At 38.3% G+C, this 23172-nt stretch overlaps 1 protein-coding gene across 10 annotated transcripts in view; it reads left to right on the top strand.

Annotated features, from left to right (window-relative positions):
- Nucleotides 1-23172, top strand: part of LOC117408719 (ELAV-like protein 2) — an 85943-nt gene that overhangs the window by 48153 nt on the left and 14618 nt on the right. For all 10 annotated transcript variants that reach the window (XM_034013971.3, XM_034013970.3, XM_034013972.3 and 7 more), the window contains 2 exons: nucleotides 7209-7312; nucleotides 22533-22686. In XM_034013971.3, coding sequence (XP_033869862.1) covers nucleotides 7209-7312; nucleotides 22533-22686 — 258 coding nt within the window. The remainder of the gene's footprint in view (nucleotides 1-7208; nucleotides 7313-22532; nucleotides 22687-23172) is intronic.

Raw genomic sequence — 23172 nt, 5'->3', positions numbered from 1 at the left:
CACTGCGTGCAGGAATCCATGAAGGAACTGGTGCGCTTGCTTCCCAAACGGCCACCCCCACCCCCGTGCTCAAACGAGCGGCAAACTGCTGCCCTAGGCTCCAGCAGCCTCAAAGACCGGCACAGCTGGCTGTGCCTGCTGCCACAGGTGCTGTTCACAGCTGGCTCACCATGGAGGCTACAATAGGTTCCGCCGCACAGTTTAATGTCCTGGCATGTATAATGAAGCAGAATCTGCAAGTTGAAGCCACGTTTTCCCAAGTTAGCTGGTACTTTGTGAACGTTTGGGCAATCGCTGTGCTGACGGAAATAGTATCTGCAGAAGGTATGAACATGACATCAGCACAAAACAAGCCAGGTTTATTCGCCTTGAAATCATAAAAAGAGAAAATTGACAGAACTGGACGGTGCAAACCACCGGGAGACTCATCAAAAATCACACAGGACATTTCCATCAATGAGTTCCATAAGTTTACCAACTAAAGCATCACCATTTATTGGCAAATATTTACGATTTGTTTGGCGTTTTTAGCTGATGGACAGTACTGTCACAGTCACCAATACATACACCTCTCTGCAATAAAACAGTGGCTGTCCAGCAAAGCACAGCACTGTGACAGTCATTAACAGTAATTCTGTACTCCTTTTTGTTAAAGTGTGTGTAAAAGCTGCATAAATGGATTGCTTGTCTCTCTGTTCACTTTTGTTTGTTTTAATGTCGCTTATTTTTGTGTTCTTTTATTGAGAGCAAACATGTACCTCAATGCAGCAGTATTTGCAGCACTGTGTCCTCTGCTTCATCAGACCCACATCTGCTATTTTGCTTTTTGTATACTTTGAAACATTTTTCTTTTGAATATTATTCATAAACTGATTTATGTTCTCCATTCCTCATCCACTAAATTTTCATACAAGTATTTCAATTTTAGTTTTTGATCAAGCGAATAGTTACCATGCCAAGCAATTGCCACAATAATCCGACTTTGATTGGCCAACATAATCAGGTGTTTGTGAACAAAGCCACGTTTTGAATGTTATTTGATCCTTTGTCTAAACGTACCTGCTTCATCCTAGGACACAGTGTAAGGCTGTTTATTACAATGTCGGAATAAAATAAAACGGCATTTCAATCAAAATATTGTGCATTTCCTATAAAATAGTACCTGGAAAATACTGAATAGTAGACAATCGGGTAGAAAACCAGTAAAAACCGACGCTCAGTTAAACAATCTTGTAATCGCTATAAACCGGAAACGCGGAACACTGTGTACTGTATTGGGGTGTTTCATGTGCTACAGAAGGGAAATCTGAAAACAAACTTTTTTTTTCCCATGTTTGCATTAGTTACTGTGCTGCAACTCCCTCCCAGTGTTTATGCTGCTAGCTTTATAGTGTCATATAGGGTTTGGAAACCAACCAGGCTTTGCTAATGAGAACTCTGGTTACAACGGGCATGTTAAACGATTTGTTATGAAAGTTTAACCATGCTTAAAACGTGTCTGGTCTTGTAAAGAGGTGCACAACTTGTCTGAGTAAATCGCAGAAATAAGAGCTCTGCTTAAATGTAACCACATGCTGATATTGCATTTTGCAATAGAAGTAACCTACTTGCACAATAAGTCGGGTAAGTGTGTGTCATCTTGTGGAATGTTGGGAACTCTTGTATAAATTTCAGAGCTGTTCTCAAACATTGGTATTTGTGTGTTTATTCTGTCACTTTTTTCTTTTCTTTTGTGCACTGGAATTAAGATTCAGTACTTGCAGAACCTCCTGTTTCCAGAGCACTGCACAAGGCATGTCTAGGGCTACTGATTGTTCTGCATTGGGAATGATTTTTGCAACTCAGGTTTTTTGTGTGGGTTTTTATTTGCACTATACCTTGCCAAGTTGAGAATTAATCATGTGACTTCACTCGCGTGTCTGCTGAACTCAACATGGGGGCTTCACCAACGGAGAAAAAAAAAAAAATCAGTTTTTCAACAAAACACAGCTTAAACATTTCTGGTAACCTATATGAGGATGGAAGGATGGTATTCTGCAAATGTTGCTGTCATTTGATTTCATCATGTAGGAGTCAATACCATTAAGCTGATATTGCCAGTCGTAAACACGTAGAGAACAAGACGACAAATGCAAAGCACTGCATTCTTCTATGATAGAAAAACTTAGACCTCAGGTACTGCGCTCAAGGTGGGACTTTCCCAAAGTAAGCTACATTTAATTGCGTGTTTTATTTCTTTCCACTACCTGCATTTTAATAGAGCTATAATTAGCAACATTAAACCATGAGTTTCTTTAATTTTAAATATTATCTGACCAAGAAACAAGCTCAAAGCTAGTTTTCTAGTTATACATTCCATAAAGGAAATTTGAACACTTTACTGTGTAAAGGATGTAGGTCACTACAGTTTTGTTTTGTACATTGTCTGGATACACACCTCTTGTTAAATTTAACAAGTAAGGCAGAATTGGCAAATAAACAATTGGGAGGATTAATTATGTGTTTACATTAAAAGGGGCGCTATTTAAATTATAATCGGGTGATGCACAGCACTGAAGCCGTGTAGCAACAGTCTACAGTCAACACGCCTTTTTTAATTTTTTTTTTTTTGTGTTAATATTTTATCCTGGTTATTGTAATGCCAGTAACCGCTAAACCTTAATCTGTGGAGTACATGTAAATAGGATTACTCTCACATGACATTGCTGGACTGTTACTAAACTAACACTGTTTTTATTGTTACTGTAATGCAGCAATAAGCTAAACGGGTCCTTTTTCAAAACACCTTTTATTTGTAGGCTGAACTGTAGTGTCAGTGGAAGACTGTAAATATGATTCTCTCATGCTGGACATTTTGTTTTCTGATACATTTAAGTTTTCCATCTTATGTTAATGCTAAATTTTGAATCTTGGCTGTAATGTAAAAAAAAATATATTTATTGTAACAGCAGCGGGAATGTGAGACAGCAGGGAGGGGGTTAAAGCCTCCCTGAAGAGAAAGAAATGCACTTTTATTGTTTAATTGTATCTGTTAATTAGTTAATTGTTTTATTGTTTCATTTAACGGTTTTATTATTTAATTATCCCCTGCACCTGGGCAGTAATTAGTATTTGGGACCAGGGCAGGGTATAAGAGGATCAGTTAATCTGATCGGGGCTGCTGAGTAGAAGGAGGCAGATAAGGTGCTCTGCTTCCGTGCAGTCTAAAAAAAAAAAAAAAAAAAAAGTGCTGTGTTAAGCGTGTGTGTTTTGTTGGTGGTGACAGGTAAACGGCTTAGCCGTCCTGCAAGTTAGTCAGGGAACAACCTGTGTAGTCAGCGCTCCAGGACGGAGTTAGGTTTTTGTTTTGTATGTTTATTTTTGTGTTATTAAAAATAGTGCAACTGCGCTTAAAAAAAATAAATAAATAAAAATAAAAATCAATTTCTGTGTACTGGGTCGTAATTTTAAAGAGGCACGAACCCGTGTGTGGCGTGATCTTTTACAATTTATAGAGACTGGAACTACTTTATATAAGAATTCAGAACCACCTTTCATTAATTAGAAATAAAAAAATGAATGAACCAATAGTACAGCACTTCACCAGTCGGGGACATGACATAAATGATGTAAAGTTTGTAGTATTAGAACAGCTCAAATTAGACAATGCGACATATAGAAGAATAAAAGAAAGTAAATGGATAAATAGACTGAACACGATTATGCCAGCGGGACTCAACAGAAAAGAATGAACTAATTAACTTCAATAAATATATAACATTTAAATAAATAAACAAAATTCATTCAAAAGTTGTGCATACTGATGCGCTGAGGAGGCCAAATTTAGACTGATCCTCAGAGCCAGCATTGCTTGATATAATAATATAAGTTTATGTAAAGTGGTGTTAATTAGAATTAATACAGATTCAAAGATAGAAGTAAAAATGTTGTCACAATATATAGAACACCATTACATCATGTAAGAATAAATCATGGATTTGAATGTAAACAATAACAAGTAGTTGTCATGCCGTCAAAAACCTATAAATACCTCCAATGTTTTGATTCAAACACAGGCTCCCTTGAGAGATGTACAACATATCGAAACGTTGGGCAGCTGGCTCTTTGAGCTAATATATATATATATATATATATATATATATATATATATATATATATATATATATATATATATATATATATATATATATAATGGTAAATTGTATTACTTTAACCATCAACATATTTGTTCAAATGCCGTGTTTTATTAATAGATTAAGTGGGAAACAGAATTTGTATTCATCCCTACATGTCTATTCTCAATAGCCTGTCAAAGATCACCAAACCTGTTATACATGATGCCACTACTGCTGCTTGCATGCTCCATGCCTCTAGGTTTTAGATGCAATATTTTTAAAGATGCAAAGCTATTTTCTATTTGACATGTTGGGTCAAACTTAATGTGTGAACACTTAATCTCAATTGAATTTGAACAAGATTCAGTGTGGTGTGTGTGTTTTTTTTTTTTTTTTTTTTTTTTGTAAACAAACAAAAAAAACAAACGTGCAGCTTGAGCTATTGTGTAAAACTGACTAAAGTTGAGTTAAGTACTAAGTCTGTCTCCATGAATTGTAATTCATTTAATCTTGAAGGATTGCAGTTAAGTGGATTCAACTAATGCATGAACTTGCTGTGATTTAAGTTGCCTCTCCTTCAGCTACAGAGTTTGGTATTTGTTCCTTCTGTAAAGTGTATCTTGTTATACTTTGTTTAGCTATCAGGACATGGTTAAATAACAGGCTTATAAAATTTCACTAGACAAAGCTGGAAGGGGAGTGGCCAACAGAGATTGAGGCCTTATACAGAATCGGGCAGGTTCAATTAGTTTTTTATTAAATTTACATATGTTTTTCACAAATGTAGTATTAGAAATACCACATTGTCAGGTACCGAATGAGAACAAACCACTACAAGAAAAAAACTTGGTTTTGTAGTACATTGACACAAGCACTGGAGTGGGGCCGAAAAAGAAAAGCTAGCTAGCAGAATGTTACATACTGTAGTATAAAGTTGTATAATATACTGGTGAGACAACACTTGCATACTGCGTTTTAATGTTGGTGGACATAGCAGATCTACAGAATGAGCCGGACATCAGTTATTCAGGACAGATGAGTTGAAAACTGAGTGGACACGAGGGTAGGACACACTACGTTCTTTAACTTCATGTCAAGGCCTTGAAGTTGTTTACCCCTCCTTTTTCTTTTCTCATGACCATGGTATTGGTAGGTAGATGTTGAAAATAAGCATTACAGTAGCTTTTTGCTTTTGCCGAGATTTAAGTGGAACAATTGAAGGCTTTTTTTTTTTCCTTTTTGTGATGCTTTTGTTTCCTTTTCCTCATTTGCAGTGCATTTTGTGCTGAATAGGTAGCTTTTAATATAACAAGCATCTTCAGATGGGGACACCTGTTATGTATAATTCAACATTATTTTAGAAGCTGTTTATCACAATTTGGAATGAGAATATTCAGTCTTGTGTTGAATAGGAGTGTTTTGTTAGGCTTGCTTCATAAACAGATGTTGCATAGTCTGGTGCTAAATTACATTTGGACTTCCGTGGTGTTCTATACAAATGATAAATACGTTGATATACTGTATTTCAGGTAGTATTAAACTGTAGAAATGTGACATTTTGCCATCTCGGGTGCCAAAATGTCTGTTAAATGCTGTCATTCGATACCCTGGTAGTGCAAACAGCAGTTTCATTTGGGCAAATTGATATTGCCGATCACTTTGCCCATGCAGATATTGGTGATGGATGGCTTTTGGGAGATAGTGGGTAATAAAATAATAATGCATTTTAATGTGTAACTTATAACTATCTATTTTCATTATTGCTTGCTTAGATGGATAACAAACGCATTTACTTACGTTGGGTCAAAGGAAGCAGGAAGCTTCGCAATCTGCTTTTCTTTTTTTCCTTATTCCAGTCCCGAATACCAGCAACAACTACTTCAATTATATTTAGACAATTTCCCTCCTCATTTGAGGTATTTTTAATCTCCCTTTTCCCTTAATTTTGTTCTGCTCACTAGATCTATCCATTTCTTTCTACTGTTCTCCAGTCGCAAATATAGCAGAACGAATTTACTGCAATTGTTAAACTTCGTTTTTACTGAAACGGTAACATGTAACTGTAAGAGCTGTCTGTTACATGCTGTCAGATCAGGACTTCACCGACACTGAGCATGGGAGCTGCAACATGCTATTTCCCATAATACAACTGTACACAATGAAAGATGCGGTCACCAATTCTACACAACACTTCAAATATAAACATGCTGAGTTAATTGCAATCATCAGGTGCACAATTAACCATTCCGCAGAATGAGGCAACAAACAAGAGAGTACAAACAGCTGTTTTAAGATTGCACAGAGTTACTGGTACACCTGGTGGTCCCTGCTGGAAACGCTGGTACTTGAGATGAAAAGGTTGAAAACCACTGCAGTAGAGTAAATGGCTTGACATTCACAATACTGTACATTTAAGTGTTGGTAATTTAACATTTTTGGGGAGTTGTACAGGCAGCTATGAAGGAATGTGTATCTTAAGTTAAATGCTCTCCTTAACTAATTAGGGTTTAATTTGCTCATTCCTGGCACAGTCACTTTTTTATTAATTAATTGTTTTAAATCACTGGTCTAAACTAGAATTTGTTGAAGTATATATAAAAACAGGGTTGTTACTATCACCATTGTATTGTATGCCCCCAAAAGGTACTTTTGTGACTAGTCTTAATGTATCGCCTTGGTTGCATTCAGATTTATTTAAATAAAACATGCATTTAGTGACTTCCCTTGTGTTTTGGTTGGATATGGACAATGTACTGAGGTTTTTGGGGGAAGAAGTTTGTTAAAATAATAAATTGTCTTAAATAAAATTTGTTTCCACTGTAAAGTTGTGTCTTTCCACTGATTGCTCGTTGTAAGTGATTTAAAATAAAAACCCTGTTCAGTCACATTTGCTGGTAGTAAGTAAAATGTGTGTTCTAAAAATGATCAGGTTTATTAAGTTTTTTGTAGTTGGTTGAAATGTGGGCGATCTGTTGGAGTACACCTTTCTAGCAGAATAACTGTCATCACTTCAGAAACAAGATATTAGGTAATTTTAAACAAACCAACCAAAAAAAAAAAGTCTGGTCTAAAATGTTCCTTGTTTGTTTGCAGGGCAGAGCCTAGGGTATGGATTTGTGAACTATGTGGACCCAAAAGATGCTGAAAAAGCCATCAATACATTAAATGGCCTGAGACTTCAGACTAAAACAATAAAGGTAAGCAGTGTGTAGATCAGTAAGAAATTATATTCCATATTACTGAGGATGTGTACATGGACACGACCATGTGTCTACAGAAAATAAGATAGGTATTAAAGGAGGAGGGGGAGGGGGTTTCTTGGTTCTTATCCAAGTATCAGACTTGCAGAAAATGTCTTCCAAAGTTGTAGATACTGTACAGCAAACTCACCAGGCAAGTGGACATTTTGTAAAATAGTGTGTGTAAAAAAAATATATATATATACAGTACTGTGCAAAAGTTTTAGGCAGGTGTGAAAAAATGCTGTAAAGTAAGAATGCTTTCAAAAATAGACATGTTAATAGTTTATATTTATCAATTAACTAAATGCAAAGTGAGTGAACAGAAGAAAAATCTACATCAAATCAATATTTAGTGTGACCACCCTTTGCCTTCAAAACAGCATCAATTCTTCTAGGTACACTTGCACACAGTTTTTGAAGGAACTCGGCAGGTAGGTTGGCCCAAACATCTTGGAGAACTAGCCACAGTTCTTCTGTGGATTTAGGCAGCCTCAGTTGCTTCTCTCTCTTCATGTAATCCCAGACAGACTCGATGATGTTGAGATCAGGGCTCTGTGGGGGCCATACCATCACTTCCAGGACTCCTTGTTCTTCTTCACGCTGAAGATAGTTCTTAATGACTTTCGCTGTATGTTTGGGGTCGTTGTCATGCCGCAGAATAAATTTGGGGCCAATCAGATGCCTCCCTGATGGTATTGCATGATGGATAAGTATCTGCCTGTACTTCTCAGCATTGAGGAGACCATTAATTCTGACCAAATCCCCAACTCCATTTGCAGAAATGCAGCCCCAAACTTGCAAGGAACCTCCACCATGCTTCACTGTTGCCTGCAGACACTCATTCGTGTACCGCTCTCCAGCCCTTCGGTGAACAAACTGCCTTCTGCTACAGCCAGATATTTCAAATTTTGACTCATCAGTCCAGAGCACCTGCTGCCATTTTTCTGCACCCCAGTTCCTGTGTTTTCGTGCATAGTTGAGTCGCTTGGCCTTGTTTCCACGTCGGAGGTATGGCTTTTTGGCTGCAAGTCTTCCATGAAGGCCACTTCTGACCAGACTTCTCCGGACAGTAGATGGGTGTACCAGGGTCCCACTGTTTTCTGCCAATTCTGAGCCGATGGCACTGCTGGACATCTTCCGATTGCGAAGGGAAGTAAGCATGATGTGTCTTTCATCTGCTGCAGTAAGTTTCCTTGGCCGACCACTGCGTCTACGGTCCTCAACGTTGCCCGTTTCTTTGTGCTTCTTCAAAAGAGCTTGGACAGCACATCTGGAAACCCCTGTCTGCCTTGAAATTTCTGCCTGGGAGAGACCTTGCTGATGCAGTATAACTACCTTGTGTCTTGTTGCTGTGCTCAGTCTTGCCATGGTGTATGACTTTTGACAGTAAACTGTCTTCAGCAACCTCACCTTGTTAGCTGAGTTTGGCTGTTCCTCACCCAGTTTTATTCCTCCTACACAGCTGTTTCTGTTTCAGTTGATGATTGTGTTTCAACCTACATATTGAATTGATGATCATTAGCACCTGTTTGGTATAATTGTTTAATCATACACCTGACTATATGCCTACAAAATCCCTGACTTTGTGCAAGTGTACCTAGAAGAATTGATGCTGTTTTGAAGGCCAAGGGTGGTCACACCAAATATGGATTTGATGTAGATTTTTCTTCTGTTCACTCACTTTGCATTTAGTTAATTGATAAATATAATCTATTAACATGTCTATTTTTGAAAGCATTCTTACTTTACAGCATTTTTTCACACCTGCCTAAAACTTTTGCACAGTACTGTGTGTGTGTGTATATGTATGTATGTATGTATGTATATATATATATATATATATATATATATATATATATATATAAAAATAAAAATAAATATATATATAAATAATATGAATTTTGGTAAATTGGTAAAACTGCGTTTTTAGATGGCACCAGAAAGGTAAGGGGCTTATTTTCTTCCCTCAACTTTCCTGCACATTTTATTTGTGGAACTTTCTAAGTTTCCCTTTTGCATTACTGTACTGAACATGCCATGTCATTGGGGGGGGGGGGGGGGGGGACGGACTCAATTTTGTTTAGTGAATGGACAGTAACCTTTTGGCTGTGGGATGTTATGGTGTTGGTGGTGTGTGGTTTTTTTTTTTTTTGTATAGAAATGGTGTATTAAATGTGAGTTGTTGGGATAATATTGCATACTTATTTCTTAAGTGCAGCAGGCACTGTTGGTCGTCCCTTTTTTATTTTTTTATATTTAAGCATGTTATGACAAAGTATTTGGAATTACCTGTCTTATTCAGTTCTTGGAAGGATATATATATAATATATATATATATATATATATATATATATATATATATATATATATATATATATATATATATATATATATATAAAAAAATTAGGGCTGTCGAGCGATTAAAAAAAAAAAAAAATTAATCGCAATTTTAAAAAAAAAAAGTAAAATAATAATCTTGGTTAATCTCTGTTTTAATCGCATATTAAATTGTTACAATTACTACATCCATTGAATTTAAATTTGTTTTATTACTGATGCTATTGTTTTTATTATCCTTAACTGTAAATTAAAATTGTTTAAAATGTATTTATTTAACCAGGAAATTTACCCATTGAGACCGTGACCAAAATGTACTAGGGGCAATAATTTATAAATTACAAGTACAACCAACACAATAAAATGTGCAGTTTAAGCTTGATCAGCAGCATAGAGAGATCAGAAAACATAATTACATAGGATATCTATTTTTAAATGTGACTTGTGAACTGAATTTTTTTTTTTTTTGTAGCTATAGTAAGCACTTCTAGGAAATGAACCATTAATTGTGAAGAGAACATACAAAAAAAAAACTGTCATCATATCCAAAAACTGCAAACTAACAATTGTTAGGCTTTACATACTATGCGCAAAAAAAAAAGAGCAACGCAGCCTAACTCATTTATTATCATGATCATACTTAGCTTGATATGGGCCTACAGCAATCCTGCATTTCTGTCGATACTGGTGGGTTTAATTTGTTATTGTCTGTAGCAAAAGAGCTGCTATTGTATTTTGAGAGATGAAGGCGTGTTCAGCACGCAGCAGACTAGATGTACTCGTGTTTGATACTGGAACTCACTTTGACAGTAGACAAGTAAGCGTCTTTCTGTCCAGTGAGCCCGTCCAAAAAAAAAAAAAAAAATCCCATTCATTTTTAGTGCTTTGCTCCATTTAAGCGGTTCAGTGATTTAATTTTCTTTTTAAAGAATAACTGCACTCGGACACTAAATACAATGTTGCCGCGGCCGGGATTTGAAGTACGGTGTGCCGAAAGGCTCAAGACACAACAATGCGATTTTAATGTGCATTAAAAAAAATGAATCTCTAAAAACATTTACACGTTAATCGCCGAAGTTAACTGATTTGACAGCCCTAATATATATATATATATATATATATATATATACATACAGTGCCTTGAAAAAGTCTTCATACCCTTGAACATTTTTTCACATTCTGCTGCCTAAAAAATACAATTCAAAATGCATTAAAGTAGGAGTTTGTTTCGCTGATCTACACAGCATCTACACTTTCAACGTGAAAGAACAATTATAGAAATATTCAAAAAGTAATTTAAATAAAAAACCAAAAAGTCTTGATTTGCATAACTCTTCATACCTTTTGTCATAGCAAACCCAAATTAGCTCAGGTACAACAAATTGCCTTAAGGCACATAATAAGTTAAATAGAGCCCACCTGTGTCCAATCATAGTAGTTCAACTGATTCGAATACTCCTGGATGAAGAATCAAGCTGTTTCTGTTTGTATGGAGCAAATTTGAAGCAAATGGCAACACATGCTGAACAAGGAGCTGCCAAAACAACTCTGGGGAAGTTATTGAAAGGTACAGATTGGGGGAAGGCTATAAAACTTTCAATGTCTTTGAATATCCCTTGGGGCACTGTCAGGTCCATCATTGTAAAGTGGAAACAGTTTGGCACCACCAAGACACTGCCTCGATCAGGCCGTCCCTCCAAAGTCAGTAGCCGTGGCTTAAGGAAACTGGCTTAAGGTCTCTGGCTGAGATTGCGGAAAATGTTGACTGTACTCCACAAACATGGCCTGTATGGGAGGGTGGCAAGAAGGAAGCCAATGCTGAAAAAAGTCTTATGATGTGCCGCATAGCTTTTGCAAAGAAACACTCAGGGGACACTGCACGCATGTGGGAGAAGGTTTTGTGGTCTGATGAGACCAAAGTGGAACTTTTTTGTCTCGAACCTAAGCGATATGTGTGGCGTAAACCAAACACGGCACATCACCCTGCTAACACCATCCCTACAGTAAAGCATGGTGGTGGCAGCATTATGTTTTGGGGATGCTTTACAGCAGCGGAGACGGGGAGGTTTGTGAAGATAGAGGGAAAGATGGATGGTGCAAAGTACAGACAGATCCTAGAGGAAAACCTGTTTCCAGTCTGCCAGAGACCTGGGACTGGGGAGAAGTCACCTTTCAGCAGGACAATGATCCTAAGCACCAAGCAAAAGCAACAATAGAGTGGCTCAGCAAGAAGTGAATGTCCTCGAGTGGCCTAGTCAAAGCCCAGACCTGAATCCTACAGAAAATCTGTGGCAACACTTGAAGACTGCAGTCCACAGACGACCCCAGCCAACTTGAAAGAGCTTGAGCTACTCTGCCAAGAAGAATGGGCAAAAACTGCACCATCCCGCTGTGCTAAATTGGTAGACACTTGCCCAAAACGACTCGGTTCAAACCTTTATTTAACCAGGTAAAGACATTGACAACAAGTTCTCATTTAAAATGCCAACCTGGCTAAGAGGCAACATAAATACAACAAACAACAATACATAGACAGAGACATTACAGCAATACGAAATAAATAATAAAAAAAAAAAACTTAATAAAATCAGCGTCTGCTTTGACAAGCACATGAAACAGGGAAAAGAGCTTCAAGAAAAGGAAAGCACCCTCTGAGATAACCACGGAGTTTAAGCCTTGATTGTAACTCATTCCAATCGTGAGCAGCTGCATATTGGAATGAGTTATGCCCAACAGCAGTAAAAACACTAGGGACAATTAAATTAATCAAATTGCTGAATCGAATGTTATAATAGGAGACCGATTTACAGTCAACAATTTGCTTAAAGGGTTGATTTCCCGATTTTTAGGGTTTTATAAATGAGTCTGTACCAATGACATAGCCGACATGTTTGAAGTGAGGGCCAGCCAGCCAAAGTGTAGAGATCACAGTGATGAGAGTGATGGGGAGCACCAGTGACAAATCTTATTGCAGAGTGATATAAAGCATAAAGCTTCCTAAGGGCAACATTAGAAGCAGCTTTATGAATGACATCTCCATAATCTAAAATGGGTAGTACAGACATCCTTACCAATAAGTAGTTAGCTGGCCGAGAAGCATGATTTATTTCGGTGAAGAAAGCAGAGTCTAGCTCAAACTTTTGATTGTAGTTTAGCGATATGTGGTTTAAAAGCAAGTGCACTGTCTAGCCAAATACCCAGATATTTTACAAACTTCCACTTGCTCAAGGTCAACCTTACAAAAGGTACCAATTTTGCAGCCTTGCTCGAGAATTGCAGGATTGGTTACATTTACACGTCCCCTTTTAAATAACATACATTTAGTTTTTATCAATATTAAGCAATAAACGTAGATCACAAAAATATTTTTGAATCTGATTGAAACTTGTTTGCAAGACTGATAGCACTGAATATAAAGTAGGGCCAGTTGAATATAAAATGGTGTCATCAGCATAGAGATGGATATATGAATGATCTATTCCCTTAGCAAGATTTAATATAAATGGGGGGGGAAAAGAGAAGGGCCCAATATCGAACCTTGTGGCACACTCTTAGTAACCAAGCAAGGCTGTGATATAAATCCATCCAATTTTACACATGGTGTTCTATTTAAAAGGTAGTTCTGAAACCAAGCAGCAGAAACCCTGTCACAGCCTATGCTCCGTAGGTAGTTCAAAAGAATAGAATGATCCACAGTATCAAAAGCCTTTAGATAAATCAATAAAAATAGCAGCACAGGTGATTTTTATCAAGGCCCATAGTAATATCATTCAGGACTTTTAAAACTGCTGTAACACACCCATGTCGAGCACGAAAACCTGATTGCGTATCAGATAAGATTGTTACTCTCCAAAAAGAGACTTGGTTGCTTATTTACAGGTTGAAGCGAGGTGGCTGTGCTAGTTCGTTTTAATACTGATTTAACTTGCAGACAGGAATACTTCTTGTCTGGGCTGACTTTCCAGTTTGGTTTCTGAAAGCTATTTGTTTTACGTTCTGTTCAGCAGCCTCTGTAGTAGCCTTTTGTTTAATGTGTGATTCTGAAGCTAAATAGCGATCGATCGTATTTTCTCCAAATACACATTAAGATATGGAAAACAATTACCTCAGTCTGCATGTAGTTTATTTGGGAAATCGCTTGAAACGATCATCAGCCGAAATATAGTTTGCTTTCTTTGTCGTCCATTTCTACTATTTTACCTCCAATGCTGAAAACTAGATTTTAGCAACCTAAATCAAAACAATGCAGCACCAACTTTGTCCCACCCCCTACTGCACAGTACAGATCACATAAAAGCAGTAAAGACGCACTGATAGGCTGATTAAAACTTTGTCATTTGAATAGTAAACAAGAACGTTAACTGCTTTGGAGAATTTATTTTGTCAATGTTACTTGTGGACATTTTCTGTTTGTTTTTTGCTTAAGTGCAATGCACACAGGACAGCGAAGGAATAAAAAAATGGGCCATCTACAGAAGGAAGTTACGTAGTTTGCGTCACTTGCGTTGTGCAGTAGTTCATTTAAACAAGTTTGTTTTTTTTTTTTTTTTTTTTTTTTCCCTCACAACAATATGGCTAATTAGCCCAAGTAGTTACCGTTTAGATGATATGTAGATTAGCACTCTTGGGATTGTAAAACCGGAGATACAGAGCTTCGAATCTGCTGTGCACTCAGTCATAATGGCACCGGCAAAGACTCGGCCTTGTAATCAAAATATTATATGTCCCGCCCACCCTAGCTCTAAACCAATGGTATCATGACAAGCCCTGTAGCCATGGCTATGACCCACACTTTAAAAAAACAAAATTGCTGGTTGGACGGCTGAGATATGACGTGTTTTGTCATCGTAACAAAAGTTACGAAATTACAGCGCGTCGGCAGCTAAGGGTTAAGCAGAGATTGTATGCTTTTTGCAACCTGAGGTTTTATAAAAAAATATATGAATTGGGCATAGGGCAGCAGTGTGGAGTAGTGGTTAGGGCTCTGGACTCTTAACCGGAGGGTCATGGGTTCAATCCCAGGTGGGGGACGCTGCTGCCGTACCCTAGAGCCAGGTACTTTACCTAGATTGCTCCAGTAAAAACCCAACTGTATAAATGGGTAATTGTATGTAAAAGTAATGTGTAAAAAATAATGTAATTGTATGTAAAAATAATGTGATAAGTCGCCCTGGATAAGGGCGTCTGCTAAGAAATAAATAATAGATGTAAAAGGTCTGAGTAACATTTAAAAAACTAACTAGCCTCGTGTACTTTATCAGGTTGATCCATCTGAGTGGAGCTAATTTTTAAAAAATATTTAATACGATCGGCTAGTAGTAGAGATTTTAAATGACGTTTTTTTCTTTTTCTCTATCTAGCTATATTTGGGGGGGGGGGGGGATATAAAATAAAATACTGATACCGAACATCAGAACTACCATTGATTAATAAGCAATCCATATACCAGGACTTCCCAACCCCATGTCTGCTGGTTTTCATTCCAATTGAGCTCAATTACTTAACTAAACCCTTAATTAAACTAATTTGCTTTAATTATACCTTTACTTGTTTTCAGCTCTTAAACAGTTGCAGATTTTAAGTTAGCTATAACATTTTATAAGTAAAACTCTGCAACTTAAGTGCTGAGAACAATTACAGAGGTCTAATTTAGCAAATTATTAGTTCAATTAAGGGTCTAGTTCAGTAATTGAGAGCTCAGTTGGAATGAAAACCAGAAGGCACATGGGGTCCCCAGGACCAGGGTTGGGAAGCCTAGAAGGAGATAGTTTAATATGTTAAAATATTTCCAGACCACTAGAGAAAGCTACCACACTGAATGTCCTTATGTATAAACTCAATCTGTGGAGAGTGGTAGAGATATCCTGTGTGTGAATGAGAGCACGAGAGTCAGTCGGCACAGGCAGTAGGTAAAGGACAAACACTTGCAGGTTTGGGTCAGGTTGCAGGTCTTATTAAAGCAGGTCAGGTCGCAGGTAAGCTGTGTTGCAGCGGGTTGGGGTTAGAAGTGGGGTCGGAAAAATCGGACCTGCACAGGACTCTACTATAAACAAGCTACCTGGGTGTAAAACACGGCTTCAGAATATGTAAAACAGAAACTCAGTGTTACAAATGTGAGAATTGGAGGGAAGAACAATTGGAGGCAGCAAACATGAATGGCTATAAACATATACCCAACCCTTGTTCCTCATGGATATGCGTGAGAAACACTGGTTAGTGCTTTTTCTGTGGGGGAAGAATAAAGCACTACAGAACTGAATAAACAAATAAACCATTTTACATTTAACTGCATCAATGTATACGAACCACTGTTTACATTTATACTCTGCCCAAGCTGGAACACTTTGCAAACATTAGCAGCAAATTAAAGTTGAGAAAATAAAATCCTTCACCTTGGCTCTTCCCTCCAGCACTGAGAGGGGGGTATCTATTGATCTGGGGGCAGCAAACCAATCCTGTTTTGAAGTTTAATTAAAGCAAGTGCATTTTATTGATACTGTCAAACGGAAGAGATGGTTGATACGGCACCTGCACAGAACCATTCAACAGTCTTGACAGTGTAATGAAGTACCTCGCCACTGCATTTTCCAGATAGAGGAAGCTGCTGTTGTGCCATGAATTCTGTAGAACAGTTTGCAAGGAATCTTCAGTATGTCCATTCAATTTGACATCGCAAAATGCAGAGGCTTGTTGGGTTTAGTACCGAAAAAGTTTTTGGACAAAATGTAACATACATTTATTTCAAATTGAACCAACTAGTATCGTAACAAAACAGTAGGTTCCCGTTCAGTACGAAATGTAGCCATTACATAACGGGTTAACTTTGTTTACCTGAGTTCTAAGACTTACCAAAGTTGTCACACAGTGACCGGCAATGTCATCATGTCAGACTCCTCCCCTCCTGGAAGGCACTAGACTCCATGATGACAGTTGAACAGCGCCATTTTCTTTTCAGCCTGTTTCGAGCAAGCTGCAGAGATTCATAGTTTTCAAACGGTTTCACCTTTCGGGTGAGATGTAGTTGTAAGTGACTCTGCAGCTGATGCATAGTTCACACACCCTAGTCTCTGTCGCCAAAAAAATAAAAAAAATAAAAATAAAAACAAAAAAAATAATAATTTGATATCTTGTAACAGTTGTAAGTTGTCCTGGATAAGGGCGTCGGCTAAGAAATAAAAAATAATTACTGTTCGTCTGAACGATTTATTTATTTAACACAGCTTGTTATGGTGTAATAATAATAAAGATGGTGCAGTGGTGTTGGTTGTTACAGAGCTGTGTATCCGGGGCGCACCCAGGATCTAGTCTCATCCGTCAATGGGGGGGGGGGGGAAGTTCAGCGACGTTCAATCTCGTCTCCGTGTTGCATACCTTACACGGACCAAACTGAAGAACATGCTTTTACAACCAACCCATTGAAGAGTATTGAGAGCTGAAACATGTATTTTAAGCAAACCAATTTCTCACAAAGGAATAATTAACAATGTTTCACAGGATTATTATTATTTTATGGCCGTTGTGCAAACTGAAAACACAACGTAACGGCCTGAAATACAGCATAATTTTTCCAGGTAACAACGGAACAGCCCATTATGCTCAACAGCGATGGCGAGAACCCTGATATGATTTCTTTTTATTTTTTTTTAAATTTATTTCTTAGATGACGCTCTTACCCAGGGTTACTTAGTTGTATACAAAATACATATCAAGAATTACAGTACAATTAAGAGCAATATACAAAATACAGTGACTTCAGTCCAAATAAGAGCAAATACAAAACACAGTGCAATTTGATATTGGGGCAGTTAAAGAGCAGATAAGTGATAGTTACATCGGGGTTAGATAAGAGTGCAAGTGAAATACAAGATACCACAGATTGGGTTAAGTGCAGGATTAAATACAGTAGAATAGGGTGCAAGTTAAAGTGCATTAAAGGCAGATTGCTATATTGTCCGGAAGAGAAGAGTTGAGTTTTAGAGGCGTTGTCTGAAGAGGTGCGTCTTGAGGTGCTGGAAGGTGGTCAGGGACTGGGCAGTCCTGACATCCATAGGTAGGTCGTTCCACCACTGCGGGGTGAGGGTGGAGAAGGAGTGGGCTGTGGAGGCAGGGGAGTGTAGAGGAGGTACAGCTAGTCTTGTAGTGCAGGCAGGTGGGGGTGTAGGGGAGAGATGTGGGTCTGGAGGTAGCTAGGTGCAGTTTGGTCAAGACATCGGTAGGTGAGTAAGAGTCTTTAACTGGATGCGAGCGGTGATCGGGAACCAGTGGAGTGAGCGGAGCAGTGGAGAAGTGAGGCAGAGAGAACACCAGGATACTGAGCATCATCAATATAGAAACCATAGGATGTAATGAGGGGTGTAGAGAGAGAACAGGAGAGGACCCAAGACTGATATATACAGTGCCGTGAAAGTATTTTGCCCCCTGTCTGATTTTCTGCATTTTTGCACATTTCACATTGTATTTGGTCAGATTTTTTTGTGGGTTGTAGAGGGAGTCTGAGAGAAAAAATGACACCAATGTTTGGTGCTTCTTTCATTTGTTTGGTGTGCAAGGTAATCAAACATGCAATCTTCAGGTGTGAAAATTATTGCCCCCCCAGTTAACTCAACCAAGCTAAGGTCAGTGTTCATGACTCCACCATCAGAAAGACATTGGGCAAAAATGGGATTTATGGCAGAGTAGCAAGGCGGAAACCATTGCTCACTAAGAACATGAATGCTCATCTCAAGTTTGCCAAAAAGTACCTGGATGATCCTCAAGAGTTCTGGAACAATGTTCTATGGACAGATGAGTCAAAAGTGGAACTTTTTGGCCGACATGGGCCCCGTTATGTCTGGCGAAAACCAAACACTGCATTCCACAGTAAGAACCTCATACCAACGGTCAAGCATGGTGGTGGTAGTGTCATGGTTTGGGGATGCTTTGCTGCATCAGGACCTGGACGCCTTGCCACCATTGAAGGAACCATGAATTCTGCTCTGTATCGGAGAATGTCAGGCCATCCGTCCGTGAGCTGAAGCTGAAGCGCAGCTGGGTCATGCAGCAAGACAATGATCCGAAACACACAAGCAAGTCTACATCAGAATGGTTGAAGAACAAGAAATGTAAAGTTTTGGAATGGCCTAGTCAAAGTCCAGACCTAAATTCCATTGAGATGTGGCAGGACCTGAAACGAGCAGTTCATGCTCAAACCCACAAATGTCACTGAGTTGAAGCAGTTCTGCATAGAGGAGTGGGCCAAAATTCCTCCATGGCGCTGTGAGAGACTAATCAATAACTAGAGGAAGCATTTGGTTGCAGTTATTGCTGCTAAAGGTGGCATAACCAGTTATCGAGTCTAAGGGGGCAATTTACTTTTTCACACTGGGCCATTGGGTGTTGCATAACTTTATTAAATAAATGAAATATGTATGATATTTTTGTGTTTTGTTCACTCAGGGTAATATTAGGTTTTGGTTGAAGATCTGATAACATTGTGTCAAAAAAATGCAGAAAATCAGACTGGGCAAATTACTTTTTCACGGCACTGTGTGTGTGTGTGTGTGTGTATAATATAATTGACTCACTGTAAATGGATGTTAAAACTTCTACTGTTTTCAAATCAGTTTAGTCCAGCTCTTGGTGTTAAATTGGAGACTAAATTATACTGGTCGCCAGTTGAACTTCTTCCACTGGCATAAAATGCCCCCAGAATGCTGTTGAGGTTTTCTGGACTTCTGTTTCCTTAAATGTCCATATTTTTTCTCTGAGCCTTCTAATACATTAACAGTTCATTTTGTAGTGCTTTTTTCATCTTTGTTTTCTTGTATTTCATTTAGCTGTGCCTCATTTACTCTTGTCTACTGTTGACAGTTGCTGTAGAGCTTAGCTTTTCCCTCTGGACTACTGTCATCACTGGGAAAGTTGGTGCTATTCAAGTTCCCTATAGTTTCATCTCAGTTTCAAAACTGACAAATACATGTACAGTGTGTGTGATTTTTATTTATTTGTTAGTGCAGTCAGTTTTATAAGAGTCAGCTGCATTTAGTGATCAAAACCACTGGGACCAAATCATTCCTATACTAACCAATGTAAAATAATCTGCTTGTAAGAATCAAGCAATCCGCTTATAAGAACATTTCGGGGCAAACTGACTACGTGTAATATGGTACTTCATCAAGTGCAACGACGTGTACCGCCAGTAAAAGCAGTTTTTTTTAATTTGAATTCATTTGAATTACAGCATGGATAGTGCAATGATGCAGGCAACACTGTTTGTAACGAAACATGACTGCCACTGCATTGTGCAGGTATGTTTTTTTGTGTTCGTGAAAATGTGTTTCAATAAAGTGAATACACATTCATTGAATACATGCTGAGTACAGCAGTGTTATTGCGTGATATGCATGTAGAGGGAGTGGGATTGTCGCGGGGGGGGGGGGGGGGGAATTGCAGAGCTTTTCGTCTCCGCTTAATGAAAAACCTGAGATTTGCATCTCAACAGAAAACAAGTAAGCCACAGATGCTTTAAATGCAGTGGTAGTCCTGACAGTAAAATACTGCACTGTAATGTCATTTTAATTCAAAGACCATTACATGTAACACCGCACGGCAGTTAAACTAGGCACCCTCACAAGACGATCGCTAGGATTCTGCAGCCTTGAGTACACAATCATGATCATATAACAAGCTGCTTACCCACGAGGACTTGTTTTGATGTATTGTCCTCAGTGACTGAGCACCATTGACATCTGTATACTGTATTTTTAAACTGCCAATAGCACGCATTTGCTAATTGTAATGCAACAGAGTGGCCAAGGACAGTGTAAATTCAGGCTGGAGTCTTGATTTACAGTTTTAAACCGGTGTTGGTTTTATTTCTTACACTGCGGTGGCGAAACAACCGCTAATAAAACAAAATAAACTTAGCTCTCAGCTGGAGCATTGACTAACAGTACTTCGTGTGAAACACTAGATCTCTTACTTGAGTTTTGGTTTCTTTTTGTTATTTCTGTTTCCTTACGCCTCTATACCCCCATCACAAAGCTATCGGCTAAGCGATTTCTATCGGTGTCATTAACTTTAACAAGCAGTAGCAGTTAACCAATTGACTATTGTCCATAATTCATTAAGGAAAAGCAGCTGTGAATTTTACATGGGCTTGCCTGCATGTGGGAACTCGTGACATCTAGTGGTCAACCTGTTACACTGCAGCCAGGGAACAAGCTCTTATTCTCATACTAAGTTTGATTCTGCACCACAGTAATCATATCGGTCCGCTTTTAAGAATCAACCCCCTGGACGGATGTGATTTCTTAAGCGTTTTGCACTGTATAGTGCATACATATAATTTTCTTATCGCACAGAGCTCTTTCATTTTGCATTTTTTTTAAACTGTTGCACAAATTCTGGTGACGGTAAGTGCAAGGTATCTGTCATTTTGTAGCGAATACGAACATCTGATTTTTGTATCGGAATGTTGAAATATTCCGATATTTGTCCCAGCATACTTCTATCTCCTGTCTTTCTGTCCAGGGCTCGTAATGGAATGTGAAACGGGCAATGTGATTGGTCGAGCATGGTTCCAGCTGTCCGTATATTGGATGGATATGGACGGTTGGAGCCTTGTCACATTTTAAAACCACTGCGCTGCCTCACTGAATTTAAACTAAGTATTGGTAGCCATCTAAGATGTACAGCTGTAACTGTGAAACTGAGTTACCAATTACCTGCAAAAAAATCCCCAGCGGCCGCTGTAGTCTGGCCGGGCGACTGCAGACTTGCCTGTAAGCTGCCTGGAGCTGCATTGTCCTCCGATGCTGTAACTCTGAGGTGGCTGTATGGTGAGCCTGCAGTGTGTAAAAGAAGTGGTCGGCTAACGGCACATGCTTCGGAGGACAGTGTGTGTTCGTCTTCGCCCTCCCGAGTCAGCGCAGGGGTGGTAGTGGTGAGCTGAGCCTAAAAATAATTGGCTATTCCAAATTGGGGAGAAAAATAAAATAATTGTTGACCTACTACTAAATTTAAGTAAAATATATTTATTTTTTTAATGGCCAATTGTGTTACTAATAACAGTAGTTATTAAATAAGTTATAAGTGAAACAAAGATTAATGGTTGCCTTTTAAATGTAGAAGTTTTAATATCAAACAAACGTATTACGGTTGTTTACGCTTACTAATTTATTAGTGAATTGTTGTCTTTTTCAGTCAAGGTACTAGCTCGTCAAATATTGATCCAGGATCATATTTATTTTGGCATAAGCATTTGGGTTTTACATATTGTGAAGCTGTATTTAGGGGAGTTTCAGTAAGTGTTAATAATTAAGTAAACCAAGTTGTTTGAAGTTTTACAGTATGGTCTTTGTTTTTCATTTAAGAAAGAAGGGGAGGGCGTGTACATCGGTCTAGGGTTAGGGAATACTTGCGGCTTCTGTTGGTTTTTCTATTTTTTGGTGCTTTTATTTAGCTCTGTTTTTTTTGTGTAAATGTCTTTCGGGGCTTTTGCTTTTTATATACTGTGTGAAATTATTGTTTTTGGTTACTTTCCAAAATGCGTTTTTTTTTTTTTTTTTGTCAATTGTAGTAACTCAACAATACTTGCTCACTTAGCTGTACCTTTTCTTTCCTTTGTCTTCCACAACAAAATCCTTATGGTCACGGGCACATTCTTGGAAAAGGGGTGAAGTCAACGTGAATTGAGTAACCACTTCCAGTATTTATTGGCTACACAGATTTTTTTTTTTGTATCTTTTTTTTGTCCTAGGTATACTTATTAGTTTAGTGCATATATTGGTGCTAATAAAGATGCACAATCAGACATATGTGGCGATCAACTTTTTGGTTTTGCTTTTTGTTTTTGCAGGTTTCCTTTGCCCGTCCAAGCTCAGCTTCCATTAGAGATGCAAATCTGTATGTGAGTGGACTTCCAAAAACCATGACTCAGAAAGAACTGGAGCAGCTCTTTTCTCAGTATGGACGCATCATTACCTCTCGTATTCTGGTGGACCAAGTTACTGGTGAGTAGGCACATTTACACTGTCTTCGTTTTCTGGATTGGCAGCCAGTAAAATAGTCTGCCTTCAAATGCAGCGCTGTTGCCTCCAATACATATCAAAGGTGGGGTGATATGTGGGCCTGAAAATGCAATTTTCTGCTGGAACTGTTCATAAATATGCATAGACAAAAATAGATTGCAGAGTGCAGGAAGCCAGACTTGGTAATTTTCACCCCGAAGCTGCAGGTTTAATGCCTGTTTCATGGCTAGTAATAAAATACATTTACAGCTGCTGTAATCTCCATTTTCAAGCTGCTATGTGAAAATAGTCTTAGCTCTCCTTATAAAAAGCTAATAAACAGAATCTATAGAAAGTATTTTTTTTCTGAAATGCAGTATATTCTGAGGCAAGGATTATGGACAAGGCTCTGACTGGTAATTTGCTGCTCAGGCAATTTTCAGGTTGTTTTTATATAGAGGCATGCCTGAAGGCTTAGTTACTTGATGT

The sequence above is a fragment of the Acipenser ruthenus genome, chromosome 2, assembly GCF_902713425.1.
Source record: "Acipenser ruthenus chromosome 2, fAciRut3.2 maternal haplotype, whole genome shotgun sequence".
Lineage (NCBI taxonomy): Eukaryota > Metazoa > Chordata > Actinopteri > Acipenseriformes > Acipenseridae > Acipenser > Acipenser ruthenus.
This window is presented reverse-complemented; position numbering and strand designations above follow the sequence as displayed.